General features: G+C 48.3%; 2 protein-coding genes across 6 annotated transcripts in view; both read left to right on the forward strand.

The window, feature by feature from the left end:
* Nucleotides 1-374: 374 nt before the first annotated feature.
* Nucleotides 375-11,738, forward strand: LOC311341210 (zinc finger protein Aiolos-like). Of its 2 annotated transcripts, XM_084466101.1 has the most exons (9): nucleotides 375-593; nucleotides 1,363-1,427; nucleotides 1,707-1,817; nucleotides 3,513-4,001; nucleotides 5,223-5,390; nucleotides 6,418-6,534; nucleotides 7,984-8,106; nucleotides 9,173-9,259; nucleotides 10,754-11,738. In XM_084466101.1, exons 2-9 carry the CDS (start codon nucleotides 1,376-1,378, stop codon nucleotides 11,395-11,397), a joined length of 1,791 nt encoding a protein of 596 aa, XP_084322227.1. In that variant the 5' UTR covers nucleotides 375-593; nucleotides 1,363-1,375; the 3' UTR covers nucleotides 11,398-11,738. The 2 variants fall into 2 exon arrangements, with proteins under 2 accessions (XP_084322227.1, XP_084322228.1); XM_084466102.1 differs by lacking the exon at nucleotides 9,173-9,259 and having other exon boundaries at nucleotides 382-593.
* Nucleotides 11,739-13,276: 1,538 nt separating this feature from the next.
* The window catches only part of LOC311341207 (protein AF-17-like), a 27,791-nt gene continuing 26,924 nt past the window's right edge, over nucleotides 13,277-14,143 (forward strand). For all 4 annotated transcript variants that reach the window (XM_084466096.1, XM_084466097.1, XM_084466098.1 and 1 more), the window contains exon 1: nucleotides 13,277-13,555. In XM_084466096.1, the coding sequence (XP_084322222.1) occupies nucleotides 13,447-13,555 (109 nt within the window). In that variant the 5' untranslated portion in view covers nucleotides 13,277-13,446. The remainder of the gene's footprint in view (nucleotides 13,556-14,143) is intronic.

The following is a 14,143-nucleotide window of genomic DNA, read 5'->3' on the forward strand; positions in this document are numbered from 1 at the left end:
CACAAGGGGGAGAGCGAGATACACAGAGAGACAGAGAAGCAGGGAAAGTTTGTGAAGAGTAATGATTTCTGAAGTGCCATGGTTCTACTATGAACCGATAGTGATTGGTTACATCTTACATGTTCCTCTGACAAGGTATGCCCTATTTATCTCGCAAGGAGACGCTGTTTATGTAAATCAAACACGAAGCAGTTGCCGTGTTTAGCCACATTGGGGAGTAGTTTTGCAGGAAACAATAAAAGAAACGGGTTTTTTACATTTATTTCATTCTCCCGTTTTTTACACGGTCAGATTATAAATTGTACGGGTATTCAAATAGTCACACCACATATGATAATACATGCCTGCATGAGTAATCACGTCACAACGTTATATCAAAGTCGAAGTTTTTTTTAATTTATTTCTACCTCAAGAGGAAGGAGCACCTGCTCCTTTAAGAGATCACTCCAAATATTTTGCATAATGAGTTTTGCTCTCTGCATATTCCAGATACCACGAGGTCGCTGGCGGAGAGTGGAATCTCGCAGCGGGAAACAGGACAATTTTGAAGCACTGCCTGCAAGAGCTGCTCTGTTCCAGGTGTTGAAGTAAAGGTAGGATTCAACTTTTTAAAATATGATATTATGCAATATTCAACAATAACATAGTTAACCCTATCCTGTGCTTCCTGAAAGGGTATTGTATCCAGATTACTTAAGTTTAAGATCTTAATATTTCGATTCTTATTATCATATTTTTGGGTATTTTTTGTTTTATTTTTCATATATTATTATGATAATAACAATAATATATAATATATTTATTATTTGTATTATTATCACTTTATTAAATTATCTAGGATAAGGATGCCATTTTATCCAGAACATCCAAAGATGTGTGGATGTGTTCTTTTTGGAATAATAAATGTTAGTGTAAATTAATTTAACGTGGGACAGTTTTAGATGTACAAAACGACATATCATATTTCATAATCAAGCTTTTGAAAATCTACCATTGTCTATCATTGTGTTGTCGGATAAACTTGGGAGTTGATCAGCATTTATAGATGCGTGTACAGAGCAGGAAATGAAGGCCCCGCTACGTATAATTATCTTACAGCATTAAGTAATAAATTGCTCTTCAGCAAGCATTATACTAATGAATGATTTTAAGTCAATACAGTGGTTTTGTCTGTCAAACTAGACTTTTCACTTTATTTCAAAATAAATGATGTTATACTGGACCTCTTTTACCACTATGCTTCTGACACATTGAAGATTTCATATTAAATGTATTTCTTTCTTTTTTTTACACTTGTTCACGTAAAGTGAATGAACTGTAATCCACTGTCTTACTCTGCCTCTGTGTGGTTCATCTCTCCAGACCTTTCGTCGTCATGGAGTCTGAGAGCCATCTTGAGGTTAAATCTCTGGGGGAAGACTCCAGGAGTGAGTATCTGACAGCTTGCATCAAAAATTCAACTACAAACTACCGTCCCTCACAATACTTCCCTTTTTCCGCTCAATATGTAAACCATGCTGCCTGAATGAGCAATCATGCAGATAACTAACGACTAGTACAAGTACATAATGTTCATTTTGGGATGTTTTGGTTCTAGCTTTCTTTCTCCACACCAAAAGCGATATTGTGTGTCTCACCACGAGGAACACAATGGTAAAAGCTAGCTGCGATGTGTTTGAGATGATGTTCAAGTTGCTGCTTTCCAGACAACGCAGACAACAACGGACTCACGGACAGGACTTCGCCAGCTGACCGGACGTCCGATGACGTAGGGCCGAGCGATTTGTCGGGGTTCAACGAAATGGAGTGTTCTGAAGGTTTGTGATGTTATGTTGACATGTTATGATGCTTCAGACATGGCCGTCCTCTGAAAGACTGAGAGCACAGTCTGATAAAAAAGTTACACATAAATCCCATATTCACCTAGATTTATTATATATATATATATATATATATATATATATATATATATATATGCATAAATTATATATACATTTAGGGCATTTAGCAGATGCTTTTATCCAAAGTGACTTACAAGAACATTTGTCAGAAGAAAGAGAAACAACAATATATTGCTGTGGGTACAGTAAGGATGTTAATTGAACCAAGTGCCACGCACTAACAATCGCTAGGTTAACCCCTTCCCCGCCGTATACAACAAAGCAAGCTAGGACAAGCTACCACTTTAACTGTGAATATCAAGAATTGTTCTTGCCGCTTGGCCATTTCCGAGCAATGTCCGCCTGCTCATTATTGACTCATCATAGAAACTGCTGATGTGTTTATTATTATATACTATGCGTAGTGGCCCTAGCTACTCTCTGCAGCCGGCTATGGAGGTGTGAGCACCCTAACCCTAAGTTTCCATCGCACCTCTGAGCCATTTCCACTGAGCTGTGGCACTGCTCGGCTCAGCAAACCGCAGTGTGACCGCTGGATGAAGCCTAGCGCAGAGCATCGGTTAACACATTGGGGGGGGACAGGACGGGGGGAGGGCTGTCAATAGCTGTTGTGTGAAGACACACACACAGACACACAAACACACACGCTCATTAGGCAGGCAGGGGGGAGTTTGTTGGTTAGACTGTGGCGTGTGTATCACAGAAACTATTTATAAGCCAGGGAAATAGCAACAAAGAAACACAGAATTTACCCCATTATTCACCCCATAAACTGTTGTACACCCTTCAAAATGCCCAAACTGTGGTTGGTGCAAGCCACCTAAGTCTTGTTGAAGTGTGATCGCGTGAGATGCATACTGACTCGCGCTGTGCTGCTCCTGCTCTGGCTCTTCCTGTTTCTCTGTGGTGAGAGGTGATGTCTTTCCTTTATCTCTGGCTCACTCGCTCGTATCTCTCTGCGTGTCTGTGCCTTGGCCTAAATTAAACCATTAACGCTTTGGAGCCACACAATCTCTCTCATCCGACACCGACCGTAAAAAACATGTTTAGAAGCGGGAACAACCCGAGTTTCACACACATGTATCCCCACATGCACTATTTTAAACCAATAGACCTACAAAAAGAGGAACCATCTCTCTCTTTTCTCCATCTGCGCTGGTTATTCTCATCTGTTTTTTTTCGATTTCTGAAACAGACTTAAAACATGATTTCCGTTCTCATCCCCGTATTCGAATCTCTTCCTCACGGCTCAAACAGGGGGGTGATAGAGCCTTTGCAGCCACCCGCTGGATAGAAGATATATCCAGGGGGAGGCCATTTCAGCCTTCAAATCCAGGCTAAAAACCCACCTTTACTCCCTGGCCTTCCCGGTTCCCTAACCCTGTACTCCTGCAAATTTTCTGTATGTCTGTGTTGTGTGCCCCGATATTGATGGTTTCCTTTTATTTATGTTTTATATAATTATGACTATTGGTCCAATGAGTTTTTTGTTTTGTCTTTTTAGTTATCCACTGTACAGTTGGTCAGTTTATGCTGTGTGTAAATGGACTTTATAAATTAAATGAACTTTACTTTTACTTCCCTTCTCCCTTCTCCCGTCCCTCACGCCAGCGCTGAAGGCGGCGGTGAAGAGCGAGCCAGAGGAGATGGAGACCGACCAGAGGCACCACGGAGAGGACCGGGAGAAGGAGTCAACGGACCCCCACAGAGAGGCAGCCCAGGGGGGAGGCGGAGAGGAGGAGGAGGAGGCCAGCGAGGAGGGGCTCGAGGAGGGCTACGACGACGAAGAGGAGGAGGAGGGTCCGGAGGAGGACATCGACGAGGAAGACGAGCGGGGGATGGAGGCGGTGGACGAGGGGGAGAACCCGGGCGAGCCTCAGGACCTCTCCCTGGTGGACTTCAGCCGGCACTACAGCTGCAAGTCCCTCTTCGTCCCAGAGACCGGGGACGCGGGGGACGCGGACGAGACGTCGGCCATGGGGACGCCCCCCCGTGGCGGCGGCGGCGGCCAATCGGGGAGCAGCAAGCTCAACTGTGACATCTGCGGCTTGTCCTGCATCAGCATCAACGTGCTGCTGGTCCACAAGCGCAGCCACACGGGTAAGGAGCTCACACCGCCTTTGATCAAATTCTGTGTGTGTCTTCCTTTTTACGTCCTTTTATAAACTGTACGACTTTGATGTAAATTGACAGCGAATTCCTAACAGTGATGTACTGTATTTAAGTTTTACAGTACAATGCTGTGAAAAAGTGCCTTGTGGGAGTCTCAATGAAAGTTACTGTATTTATATTATCATATTACTGTAAATAAACAGTACCTTACTGGCAAAACTGCTGCCAGTACTTTACTGTAATTTTACAGTGAAAAGTTGTACAGTGTAGCAAGCAGTGTCCCACTCTAGCAATACTCTAACCTAAAAATGCAATCACTTTTGCTTAATTTATTTAAGTAAGTATTCGATTTTTTATTTGTATGATGGCACTTGTGTTGGCCGTTGGCTTCACAACAGAGCTGTCAATCACTGGGCAGATCACAACTTGGCGTTCCCCCGTGAACGCCACAGAGTCGGGTTGAGCACACGGCGTTGACGTGAGGGCCTGCATCATCATGACGCACACAGGCGATGGCACGCTGGTTTTGTGGCTCTTGTTTTGGGGCTGATGCTGATGATGCAATATCCTCTATTGTAATAGACATGAACGCGGTGCAATCGCACCAGGTATTGAGTAACATGAGACCACACACTGATCGCACCCATTGTCTTAGGTGCGTCGCATCTCTGTACATAAGATAGAGAGTGCAGTGTGTGTCGGTAACAGTAACTATGACCACCGTCGAATCAACAGCTCACAATCAGTACGTCAAATCGCAGTTTTGAGGTAAGACGTCTAAATATGTAAAGATAGATAAGAACTTTATTTCATCCCATGCATGAGAAATTCACTTGTTACAGGAGCCCATGGAATATAAAAAGATGCAATAATAAAATAAAGAAAGTTATAGTACGTATAGTATAGTATATATGTATAGTATATGTCCAGCATACATACATACATAAACAAATCACACAGTGATTACAATGCCATGCCATAGGGTCATAGATGTACACGCCTAAGGGTTACACAACAGTTGAGGCTCAAGCTCAAAGGTCCTTCAATACAGAATGAATACATGTTTTCACATGTACAGTGAATGAAAGTGCACATTATTTACATTGAAGTAATTGAAGTGTGAAGTGATAAGTGACAGCACGATGTTTGATAACAGTTGTGTTATAGAGTCTTGTTCTCTCTCTCTCTCTGTCGTCCCCGGCCGTGCAGGTGAGAGGCCTTTCCACTGCGTCCAGTGCGGCGCCTCCTTCACCCAGAAGGGAAACCTCCTGCGCCACATCAAGCTGCACTCGGGGGAGAAGCCCTTCAAGTGCCACATGTGCAACTACGCCTGCCGCCGGCGCGATGCCCTGAGCGGGCACCTGCGCACCCACTCTGGTAAACCACGCCCGACAGCTGCGCCGTCCCCAGAGCCACGCACGCCATGTTACCACCTGTCTGTTGGTTTTGCTTGTTGTCTGGTTCTTTGTTCGCTGATCCTGTGAACCTGGGCTCGTCCAGCCCTGGTCGTTTGATTGGATGAGGGCTCTTTGTGTGCAGGGCCGTGTGTGTGTGTGTGTGTGTGTGTGTGTGTGTGTGTGTGTGTGTGTGTTGGGTGCTTTCTGGTACTCTGTGTGTGTGTGTGTGTATGTGTGTGTGTGTGTGTGTGTGTGTGTGTGTGTGTGTGTGTGTGTGTGTGTGTGTGTGTGTGGTGCTTTCTGGTATTGTGTGTGTGTGTGTGTGTGTGTGTGTGTGTGTGTGTGTGTGTGTGTGTGTGTGTGTGTGTGTGTGTGTTTGGCGCTTTCTGGTAGTGTGTGTGTGTGTGTGTGTGTGTGTGTGTGTGTGTGTGTGTGTGTGTGTTCGTGTGTGTGTGTGTGTGTGTGTGTGTGTGTGTGTGTGTGTGTGTGTGTGTGTGTGTGAGTGTGTATGTTGGGTGCTTCCTGGTACTGTGTGTGTGTGTGTGTGTGTGTGTGTGTGTGTGTGTGTGTGTGTGTGTGTGTGTGTGTGTGTGTGTGTGTGTGTGTGTGGTGCCTTCCTGTATTGTTGGTGTGTGTGTGTGTGTGTGTGTTGGGAGCTTTCTGGTCCTGCGGTACACACACCTGTTCTGCAACCAGCACTGGGGCGTTATTTTGGGGCGTAACATTATTCAATCACTACTTCTATAACCACAGCCAGGAGAGGTTTTTCATTCAAGTTCAGCGTGAGTTTCTCCCCCCTGAACTGCCTCTGCACGAATACAAACCTGCTTGCTGCTGTACTGTGCTCTGCCCCGCATGAGTTTATCAAGTCACTCTGCAGATGTGAAACCAATATCTGGCTGCATCCTCGCTTCTGATGCACTTCAGACGTCGCCCGCCTGTGACTCTCCTCCTCTAACTGAAACTCTTTCCCACCTCTAACTGAAACTCTTCTCAACCTCTGGCAGTGGAGAAGCCCTACAAGTGCAACCACTGCGGCCGCAGCTACAAGCAGCGCAGCTCCCTGGAGGAACACCGGGAACGCTGCCACGTGTACGCCCAGAGCCGGGGCTCCGCGGAGACAGGTGAGCTACCTACCCACTGCCCAGGCTTCGCCCGGCCTCCCTCTCTCTCCCACACACACGTACTGTGAAACAGGGCTGACAGAGGGAACCAATGCAGGTTTACTCAGATGCAGATGCCGGAGGAAACACTCGTAGGTTCTGGGGTATGAAACTCTGAGGACGATCATGCGCCATCCACGGACAAACACAACACAAACACAAACACACAATAAGAGTTGAAGGTTTCTTTTTAATAACAAAAAACAACAACATGGCAGAATGTGGCTCAGGAGGTAGAGCGGGTTGGGTGGTAACCGGAAGGTTGTTAGTTTGATCCCCGGCTCCTCCTAGCTGAGTGTCAAGGTGTCCCTGAGCAAGACACCTCACCCTGACTGCACCCGACGAGCTGGCTGTCTCCTTGTATGGTTGACACCGCCGTCGGTATGTGAATGTGTGTATGAATGGGTGAATGTCAGACAATATTGTAAAGCGCTTTGAGAGGCCACTGGTTAGAAAAGCACTGTATCAATTCCAGTCTATTTACCATCTAACATAAAGTGTCAGAGCTCAGTCACTGCAAGCTTTCTACGATGCAGCGGGAGTAAATAAATATGAATCAAAAATCTCTGTAAGTGTGCTCAGCTGTGCATATTCAGACACACGCTGGACACACAAACAACTACAAACACAACATCAAATCGCCCCCACTGCTACAGTTTTGTATGTCGTTCATCTAACTCCTACAGCGAGGGGGGGGGGGGGGGGGGGGACTGTGGTGCACACGGCAGAGGGCTGCTGTCGTGTGGTCTCCTCTCCGGCAGCACAGCTAAAGAAGGTCAGGGCCTCTGTGGTTTTGGAGCTGTCGGAGCGAGGGGCCGTGTGTTGCCTCTGCAGCAGCAGAGAGGAAGTCAGTGTCGATGTCTGGTGCATCATTAGCCCACAGCCAGCCTGTCGCTGACAAAGATAGCGGTCGCAGCGCACAGGCCTTGGTGGTCTAGGGTCTGGTAGGTTTGTATCTGGTTGACTGGTGATGGTGGGACTGGGAAGGCAGTGCACGTCATGAAGAAAAAACAGAGTAGTCAGTGCGGTGGTTGAATCATCTAGTCGATAATTGGTTCACCACACAATGAATTTACTCCCAGCAGCTGGTATGTTCAACTCTTCTACCTTATTGCTTCTGAAATCCCCCCTCTTATACTCGACTCTTATCTTCATGAGCACAAAAAGGATCTCACTTCTCCTTTCCCTCCTCTCTCTCTGCACATCTCTCAGCCCTGTCTCTCCTTCTGTCTCTCTTTACTTTATCTAGTCATCTAGTGTCTCAATCGTTGCCTCTCTCACTCCCGCTCTGTCTCTCTGTCTGTCTCTCTCTCTCTCTCTCTCTCTCTCTCTCTCTCTCTCTCTCTCTCTCTCTCTCTCTCTCTCTCTCTCTCTCTCTCGCCCTGTCTGATTTGTATGACTGTTGCCCAGTGTCTCACACGGAGGACGGCCAGGCAGTGCGGTCTCAGATGGGGAGCGAGCGAGCCCTTCTGCTGGACAAGCTGGCCAGCAACGTGGCCAAACGCAAGAGCTCAATGCCGCAGAAGTTCACCGGTAAGAGAGACCGCCGGGAACGCTCACAGTACCCCCTGGGCCAGTGGCCGTCAGACGGTCACACACAGGAATGGCCCGTGGGTGTGTGTGGGAGTTTGGTTGGAGTGTATATGTGTGCATGTGTGTAGTTGGTGTTTGTGCGTGGGAGTTTGGTTGGAGTGTATATGCGTGCATGTGTGTGGGTTGGTGTGTGTGTGTGTGGGTGTGTGTCGAGTGTATATGCGTGCGTGTGTGTAGTTGGTGTTTGTGCGTGGGTGTGTGTGGAGTGTATATGCGAGCGTGCATGTGTGTGGGTTGGTGTGTGTGTGTGGGTGTGTGTGGAGTGTATATGCGTGCATGTGTGTGGGTTGGTGTGTGGGTGTGGGTGGGTGTGTGTAGAGTGTATATGCATGCATGTGTGTGGGTTTGGGTGGGTGTGTGTGGAGTGTATATGCTTGCATGGACGTGGGTTGGTGTGTGTGGAGTGTGTATGCGTGCATGTGTATGGGTTGGTGTGCGTGTGCATGTGGGCACGCTGAATGTTGTTTTACGGTAGTACTAAATGTGTGTTGGGATTTGATACTTGTTTTTTTTGGGGGGGGGGGGTTATAGCCACTCGCTATTGATGGAGAACCGTTTTGAAGAGTCAGAAAATGACTGCAATTGTTGCTGAAGATGTAGTGGAGCTATGTCCTGCTGATGCCACTCTCTGCTTGTTCACAGCCAACTTCTTGCCTCTTTCATTATGTGTTCATGCTAGTCTGGTCCATGTCATTTCTTGTTTATCTGAGCTGATTCTATCTGTTGTGGGTTTCTCTCTTTAATGTGTCACTGGTTTATCTTTCAAGGGAGGGATATGATGGAAAACAGCTTTGACTCACAAACACACACACGCAGAAACATCTGAGAACGTAGAACGTAGATGGTAGTGGGTGAATCTCTGTGACAAATCATAAAATCCCTACACATACTGTAATCAAACGACGCACCTGGGAAATGACTACAAATGAGGGCAACTCATTGCAGACAGAGACTTTTCCTCACACTCTTTTGGCACCGCACACCTTACGCCGGCATTCTCTACCAGATCACAGGAGCACACACATCGCCGTCCACCAATCACTTAATGAAGTCAAGTCTCTCAATACGACGACCGCAGGCGGAAAGCAGCGAGGTAATGTGTGCCACCACAGACAGAAGAAGCCGATGGCTGCGATGCGAGGAAACGTGAGCAGGTGTCTCCGTTCTGACTCACACGCTGCCTCTTGCAACCGAAGGCAGACCCTGCTCTGACTTCCTTCGTGCCTCTGCTTGCTCAGAGCAGGAAGTGCCTGGTCAGGGCCTCTGATAGGATCCTGCTCCATGTTCTTGTGTCTGTGCGTGCTGCTGTGTACATTGTTGTGGTGACCTGCTGGTCAGGGCCTCTGATAGGATGCTCCATAGTTTTGTGTTTGTGCGTGCTGCTGTGCACATTGTTGTGTTGAACCACCTGGTTCAGTCTTTGTCAGCTTTGAAGCAGAACCTGTGCTTTGTTCCCCCTCCTCCTGCTGCTCCTCCTCCTCCTCCTCCTCCTTCTGGAGACCCAGCGGCCCTGAGAGTGGGTTGAGGGTCTGATGAACAGCATCGACTGGTAAGGGCGGCTTTCACCGCTGCTTGCCTCCTGGGATGTCTCTCTGGCTTTGTAGAGGTAGCATGGTTAGCATGATGAATGGCTAGCGCATTCGCCTTGTTCTGAGTGTGCTCTCTCTCTCTCTCTCTGTTTTTCTCTGTCTCTGTCTCTCTCTCTGTCTCTCTCTCTTACTTACTCTCTCTCCCTCTGTCTCTCTTGCACTAACTCTCTCTCTCTCTTACTAACTACCTCTCGCCCGCCTCTCTTCCACTCTCTCTCTCCTCTCTCTTGCTAACTACCTCTCCCTCTCTTCCACTCTCTCTCTCTTACTAACTCCCTCTCTCTCTCTCTTACTAACTCCCTCTCTCCTCTCTCTTACTAACTCCCTCCTTCTCTCTCTGTGTGTGTCTCTCTCTCTCTCTCTCTCTCTCACTAACTCTGAATCTCTCGCCCTCTCTCTCTCTCTTACTAACTCTAAATCTCTCGCCCTCTCTCTTACTAACTCTCTTGCCCTCTCTCTCTCTCTTACTAACACACTCTCTCTCTCTATTACTAACTACCTCTCGCCCGCCTCTCTTCCACTCTCTCTCTCCTCTCTCTTACTAACTACCTCTCCCTCTCTTCCACTCTCTCTCCCTCGCTCTGTCTCTCACTCTCTTACTAACTCTCTCTCTCTCTCTTACTAACTCCCTCTCGCCTCTCTCTTACTAACTCCCTCCTTCTCTCTCTGTATGTCTCTCTCTCTCTCTCTCTTACTAACTCTGAATCTCTCGCCCTCTCTCTCTCTCACTCTCTCTCTCTCTCTCTTACTAACTACCTCTCGCCTGCCTCTCTTCCACTCTCTCTCTCCTCTCTCTTACTAACTCTCCCTCTCTTCCACTCTCTCTCCCTCGCTCTGTCTCTCACTCTCTCTCTTACTAACTCCCTCCTTCTCTCTCTGTGTGTCTCTCTCTCTCTCTTACTAACTCTGAATCTCTCGCCCTCTCTCTCTCTCTCTCTCTCTCACTCTCTCGCTCTCTCTCTCTCTCTCTCTCTGTCTCTTGACCGTCCGGCCCCCAGGCGACAACGGCGTCTGCCTGGACCTGAGCTTCAACCGGGGTCCGATGCGGCCAATGGACGCGACGGACCCCCAGCTGAGAGGCTCCCCCGGCGCCGACGTCACTGCCCTGGACCACGAGACCCCCCTATCCCACCGGCACTACCCCGTCCAGCTCACTCGCAGCCCCCTCACCAACGGCCACAAGCTGCCCCTGCCGGCCCCCGGCGGCCTGGTCCTCCCGGCCCCTTCACCGCAGGGGCCCCACCACGGGCTGGAGCCCAGCCCGGGGGACGCCTCCCCCCTCCCCCAGGCCCTCTTGTACAACCTGGGCCACCTGTTAGGGGGCTTCCCCAACGGCCTCCCCCACCAGCACCCCCACGTCCAGGGCCCCACCCAGGGCCTCCCCATGGGGCCCCTGGAGGCCATGCGCGTGCTGAAGACGGAGGGGGACCCCGGGGGGCTGCTGCCCCCACCCCCAGGGGCGCTGTACCCGTGCAGCCACTGCAGGGTGATCTACCTGGACTACGTCATGTTCACCATCCACATGGGCTGCCACGGCTTCAGGGACCCCCTGGAGTGCAACGTGTGCGGCCACCGGAGCCGCGACCGCTACGAGTTCACGTCGCACATCGCCCGCGGGGAGCACCGCACGGAGCTGAAGTAGCAGGGGGGGTGGGGGGCAGGTTTTAGGATGAGGGTGTGGTCATGTCGGTTGACGTGACGATGAGGACACACGTCGAAACACGACGTTGACTGACTGTTTGAGACACGGTGAGGCATGAAAAAATGTATCCTGTGCGTGCGTGTGCATTCGTGCAAGTGTTTTATAGCGAAGACTACTGCATTATGGGTATTCATGAGGTCATGGCACCGAAAGAGGTGTACGAGGTGTAATGTGTAATTATGTGTCACTGTGCTTCTGTTTGAGATGTGCGTTTTAACCGATGACTGCTGCTTCACATCTTTGCGATTCCGTGCACACAATGTGTAAATAAAGTAAAAATAACACGTCATAGTTTCTCTGACATTTTCCCAGGTTTAGAAGCACTGATGGACGACAAAAGTCACTATGGAAATGAATGTGCAACTTGGTGGGTGAGCTCTCTCGGTTTGTAATTTCTCAACGAGGAAGTTAGAACTTCGCCTTCTGAACGGCTTCTGGGCCTCAACCGTTTCACTCGCATAGCGATGACTCACTGTGAAAGATTGATATCTGACTGAACCCAGAACTAAAACAGTTGTTGAAGAAGCGTGCGTGTTCTGCTTTAACTCAATCTTTTTCAGGTCATGATCCCCTTTTTTTATCATGGGATCTTATTATTTTTTTTTTGCTGTTGCAGCCTTGGGTCAAAATGGCCCCGGATGAAAGCTTTAGCGTTGCGCTTTAGTGAATCAAGGCGCAGAGCCATGGGGCATGGAGGACGTGGTCACGGTTCAGCCGAGCCCCAGAGCCCGGCAGGGTGTGGGCTCCGTCCAGCTGCCGGCGTGGTATCTCTCCGCTCCATCAGCAACACTTCCCTTTTCACTTCACTTTGCTCCGGCGTCGAAAGGCAATCACACGTATAAGAGCTGGCCAGCTTGACTTTAATGTCCAAAAGTAAAAGGCACACTTGGGGTTTTGGGATTGAGGAATTTAATCATGGGGGGGATTATGTGATGGATTATATTATTTAATGGAAACTCAAAATGTAGTTTAAGATGGGACATCTAAATGTATAATGTAAAAGATTGACTCCGAATTAGGCTGTATCTAGTACAATCGCGAGATAGGATAAGGAATTCTGGAATTTAATATGAGGGGAATTATGTTTTATATTATTTAAAGAAAACTCAAAATGTTACTTCAAAAAGTATTATGGGGAATCAAAACGTTAAACGTCCACTATCCGTCACCAAACAAAAGTGAAAGGCCTTGCATTCAACTAGAATCGAGCCAGGTACCAATGCATGATCTAAAATGAAGTTATGGGGACATCTGCCGACCAAATATGTGTATTTGAAATGCAAAGTGAGCCCCATCAACAACAACAACAACAACAACAACAAAACATTGTGCTTCACATGAAAGTCACTAAGAATAATAAAATAGTGAAATATATGTAGGACAATAGATTGATGTGGGCACACATAAACACGCAAAATTATATGTTTTTTTACTACTGTATATAAATATGTAAATACCTGGTTGACCAATAGATGCAAACATATTTACATATTTATATACAGTAGTAAAAAAAATGTAAATATGTTTGCATCCCTGGTTGACCAATAGATGACGCCATTTCACCTTACTGGATCCGTAGGCGGCCACGAGAATCCTCTACTTCCCTCTCTCCTTTCCATTTACGAACGCAGCAGACGACACTCCGACAAACCCACACTACCACGCGGATTTTCAACATCGATATCATTGCACACACACTAAAAAAAACAAAAAACACCAAAAGTTATCCACCCTCAAAATGATTCAGACTAGAAAGGGCTGCTGTGAGCATGCGCACTGACTCGGTTCCATGGGGACGGGAGGGAGGACATCACGGAAAACTGGCCGCATCAGAACCCCACGCTGAGATTCATTTGACCGTCGCCATCGCACGACGACCAGCCACCGCTATGTTTGACGCGGCGTTGAACCCGGTTAACCACCTGACGCCCCGGGCGAGGTCTAGCCGTCTGGTCTGAACTTGGGTCCCTGGTATCATATGGAAGCAGCATGCGGGAAATGGTTGGAGGTTGCTGCGTGTGTTCCGATGAGCGAGGCTGGGCTGAGAACCCGCTGGTGTACTGTGATGGACACGGCTGCAGCGTCGCCGTCCACCAAGGTAACGAGCGCCGCTGTATCCGCGCGTAACCACCGCGCCGCGCCGCTTTGAAGATGGACTGGCGCGGTGTGGTGGCTGCCTACGTGCGCGCGTGTGTGTGTATGTGTGTGTGTGGGTGTGTGTGTGGGAGGGGTTGTTGTTTCCTCTCGGCACTTGCTGACGCGATTAGACCCGAGCAGAGAATGACACCGAGCCTTATGGCGCCGAGGCGCATGGAGGTTCGGCTCGGCTCGGCTGTGGCCCTCCCGGTACAAAGTGACCCAGCTCCGGTGGGCTGCACAGCGAGGCCCCGGTCCCGGGGAAACATTGTTGTCTGCGGGGTCCCGGTGTGTCCACAGCACGCTTTGTTGCTCCGGTGCAGCCTAGGCGTCAATATAACGGAATCTCACATGTCTTAAGGGAAAGTGTTGCTCTTGATCTTTATTTATTTTATTTATCGCTATGCATAAAACTTTAACGCTATTCGTTGTGTTTCGCCCCCCTTGTTGATATTCTGCCATTTTGGGAAGTAGAATAGGTTTATTTGTTTGTATTCACGTTGGCTGAAGTCAAGTTTCATCGCAAAGTTTTGTGAGACTTTGTTTTACC

Source organism: Micromesistius poutassou (assembly GCF_964030765.1).
Source record: "Micromesistius poutassou genome assembly, chromosome: 3".
Lineage (NCBI taxonomy): Eukaryota > Metazoa > Chordata > Actinopteri > Gadiformes > Gadidae > Micromesistius > Micromesistius poutassou.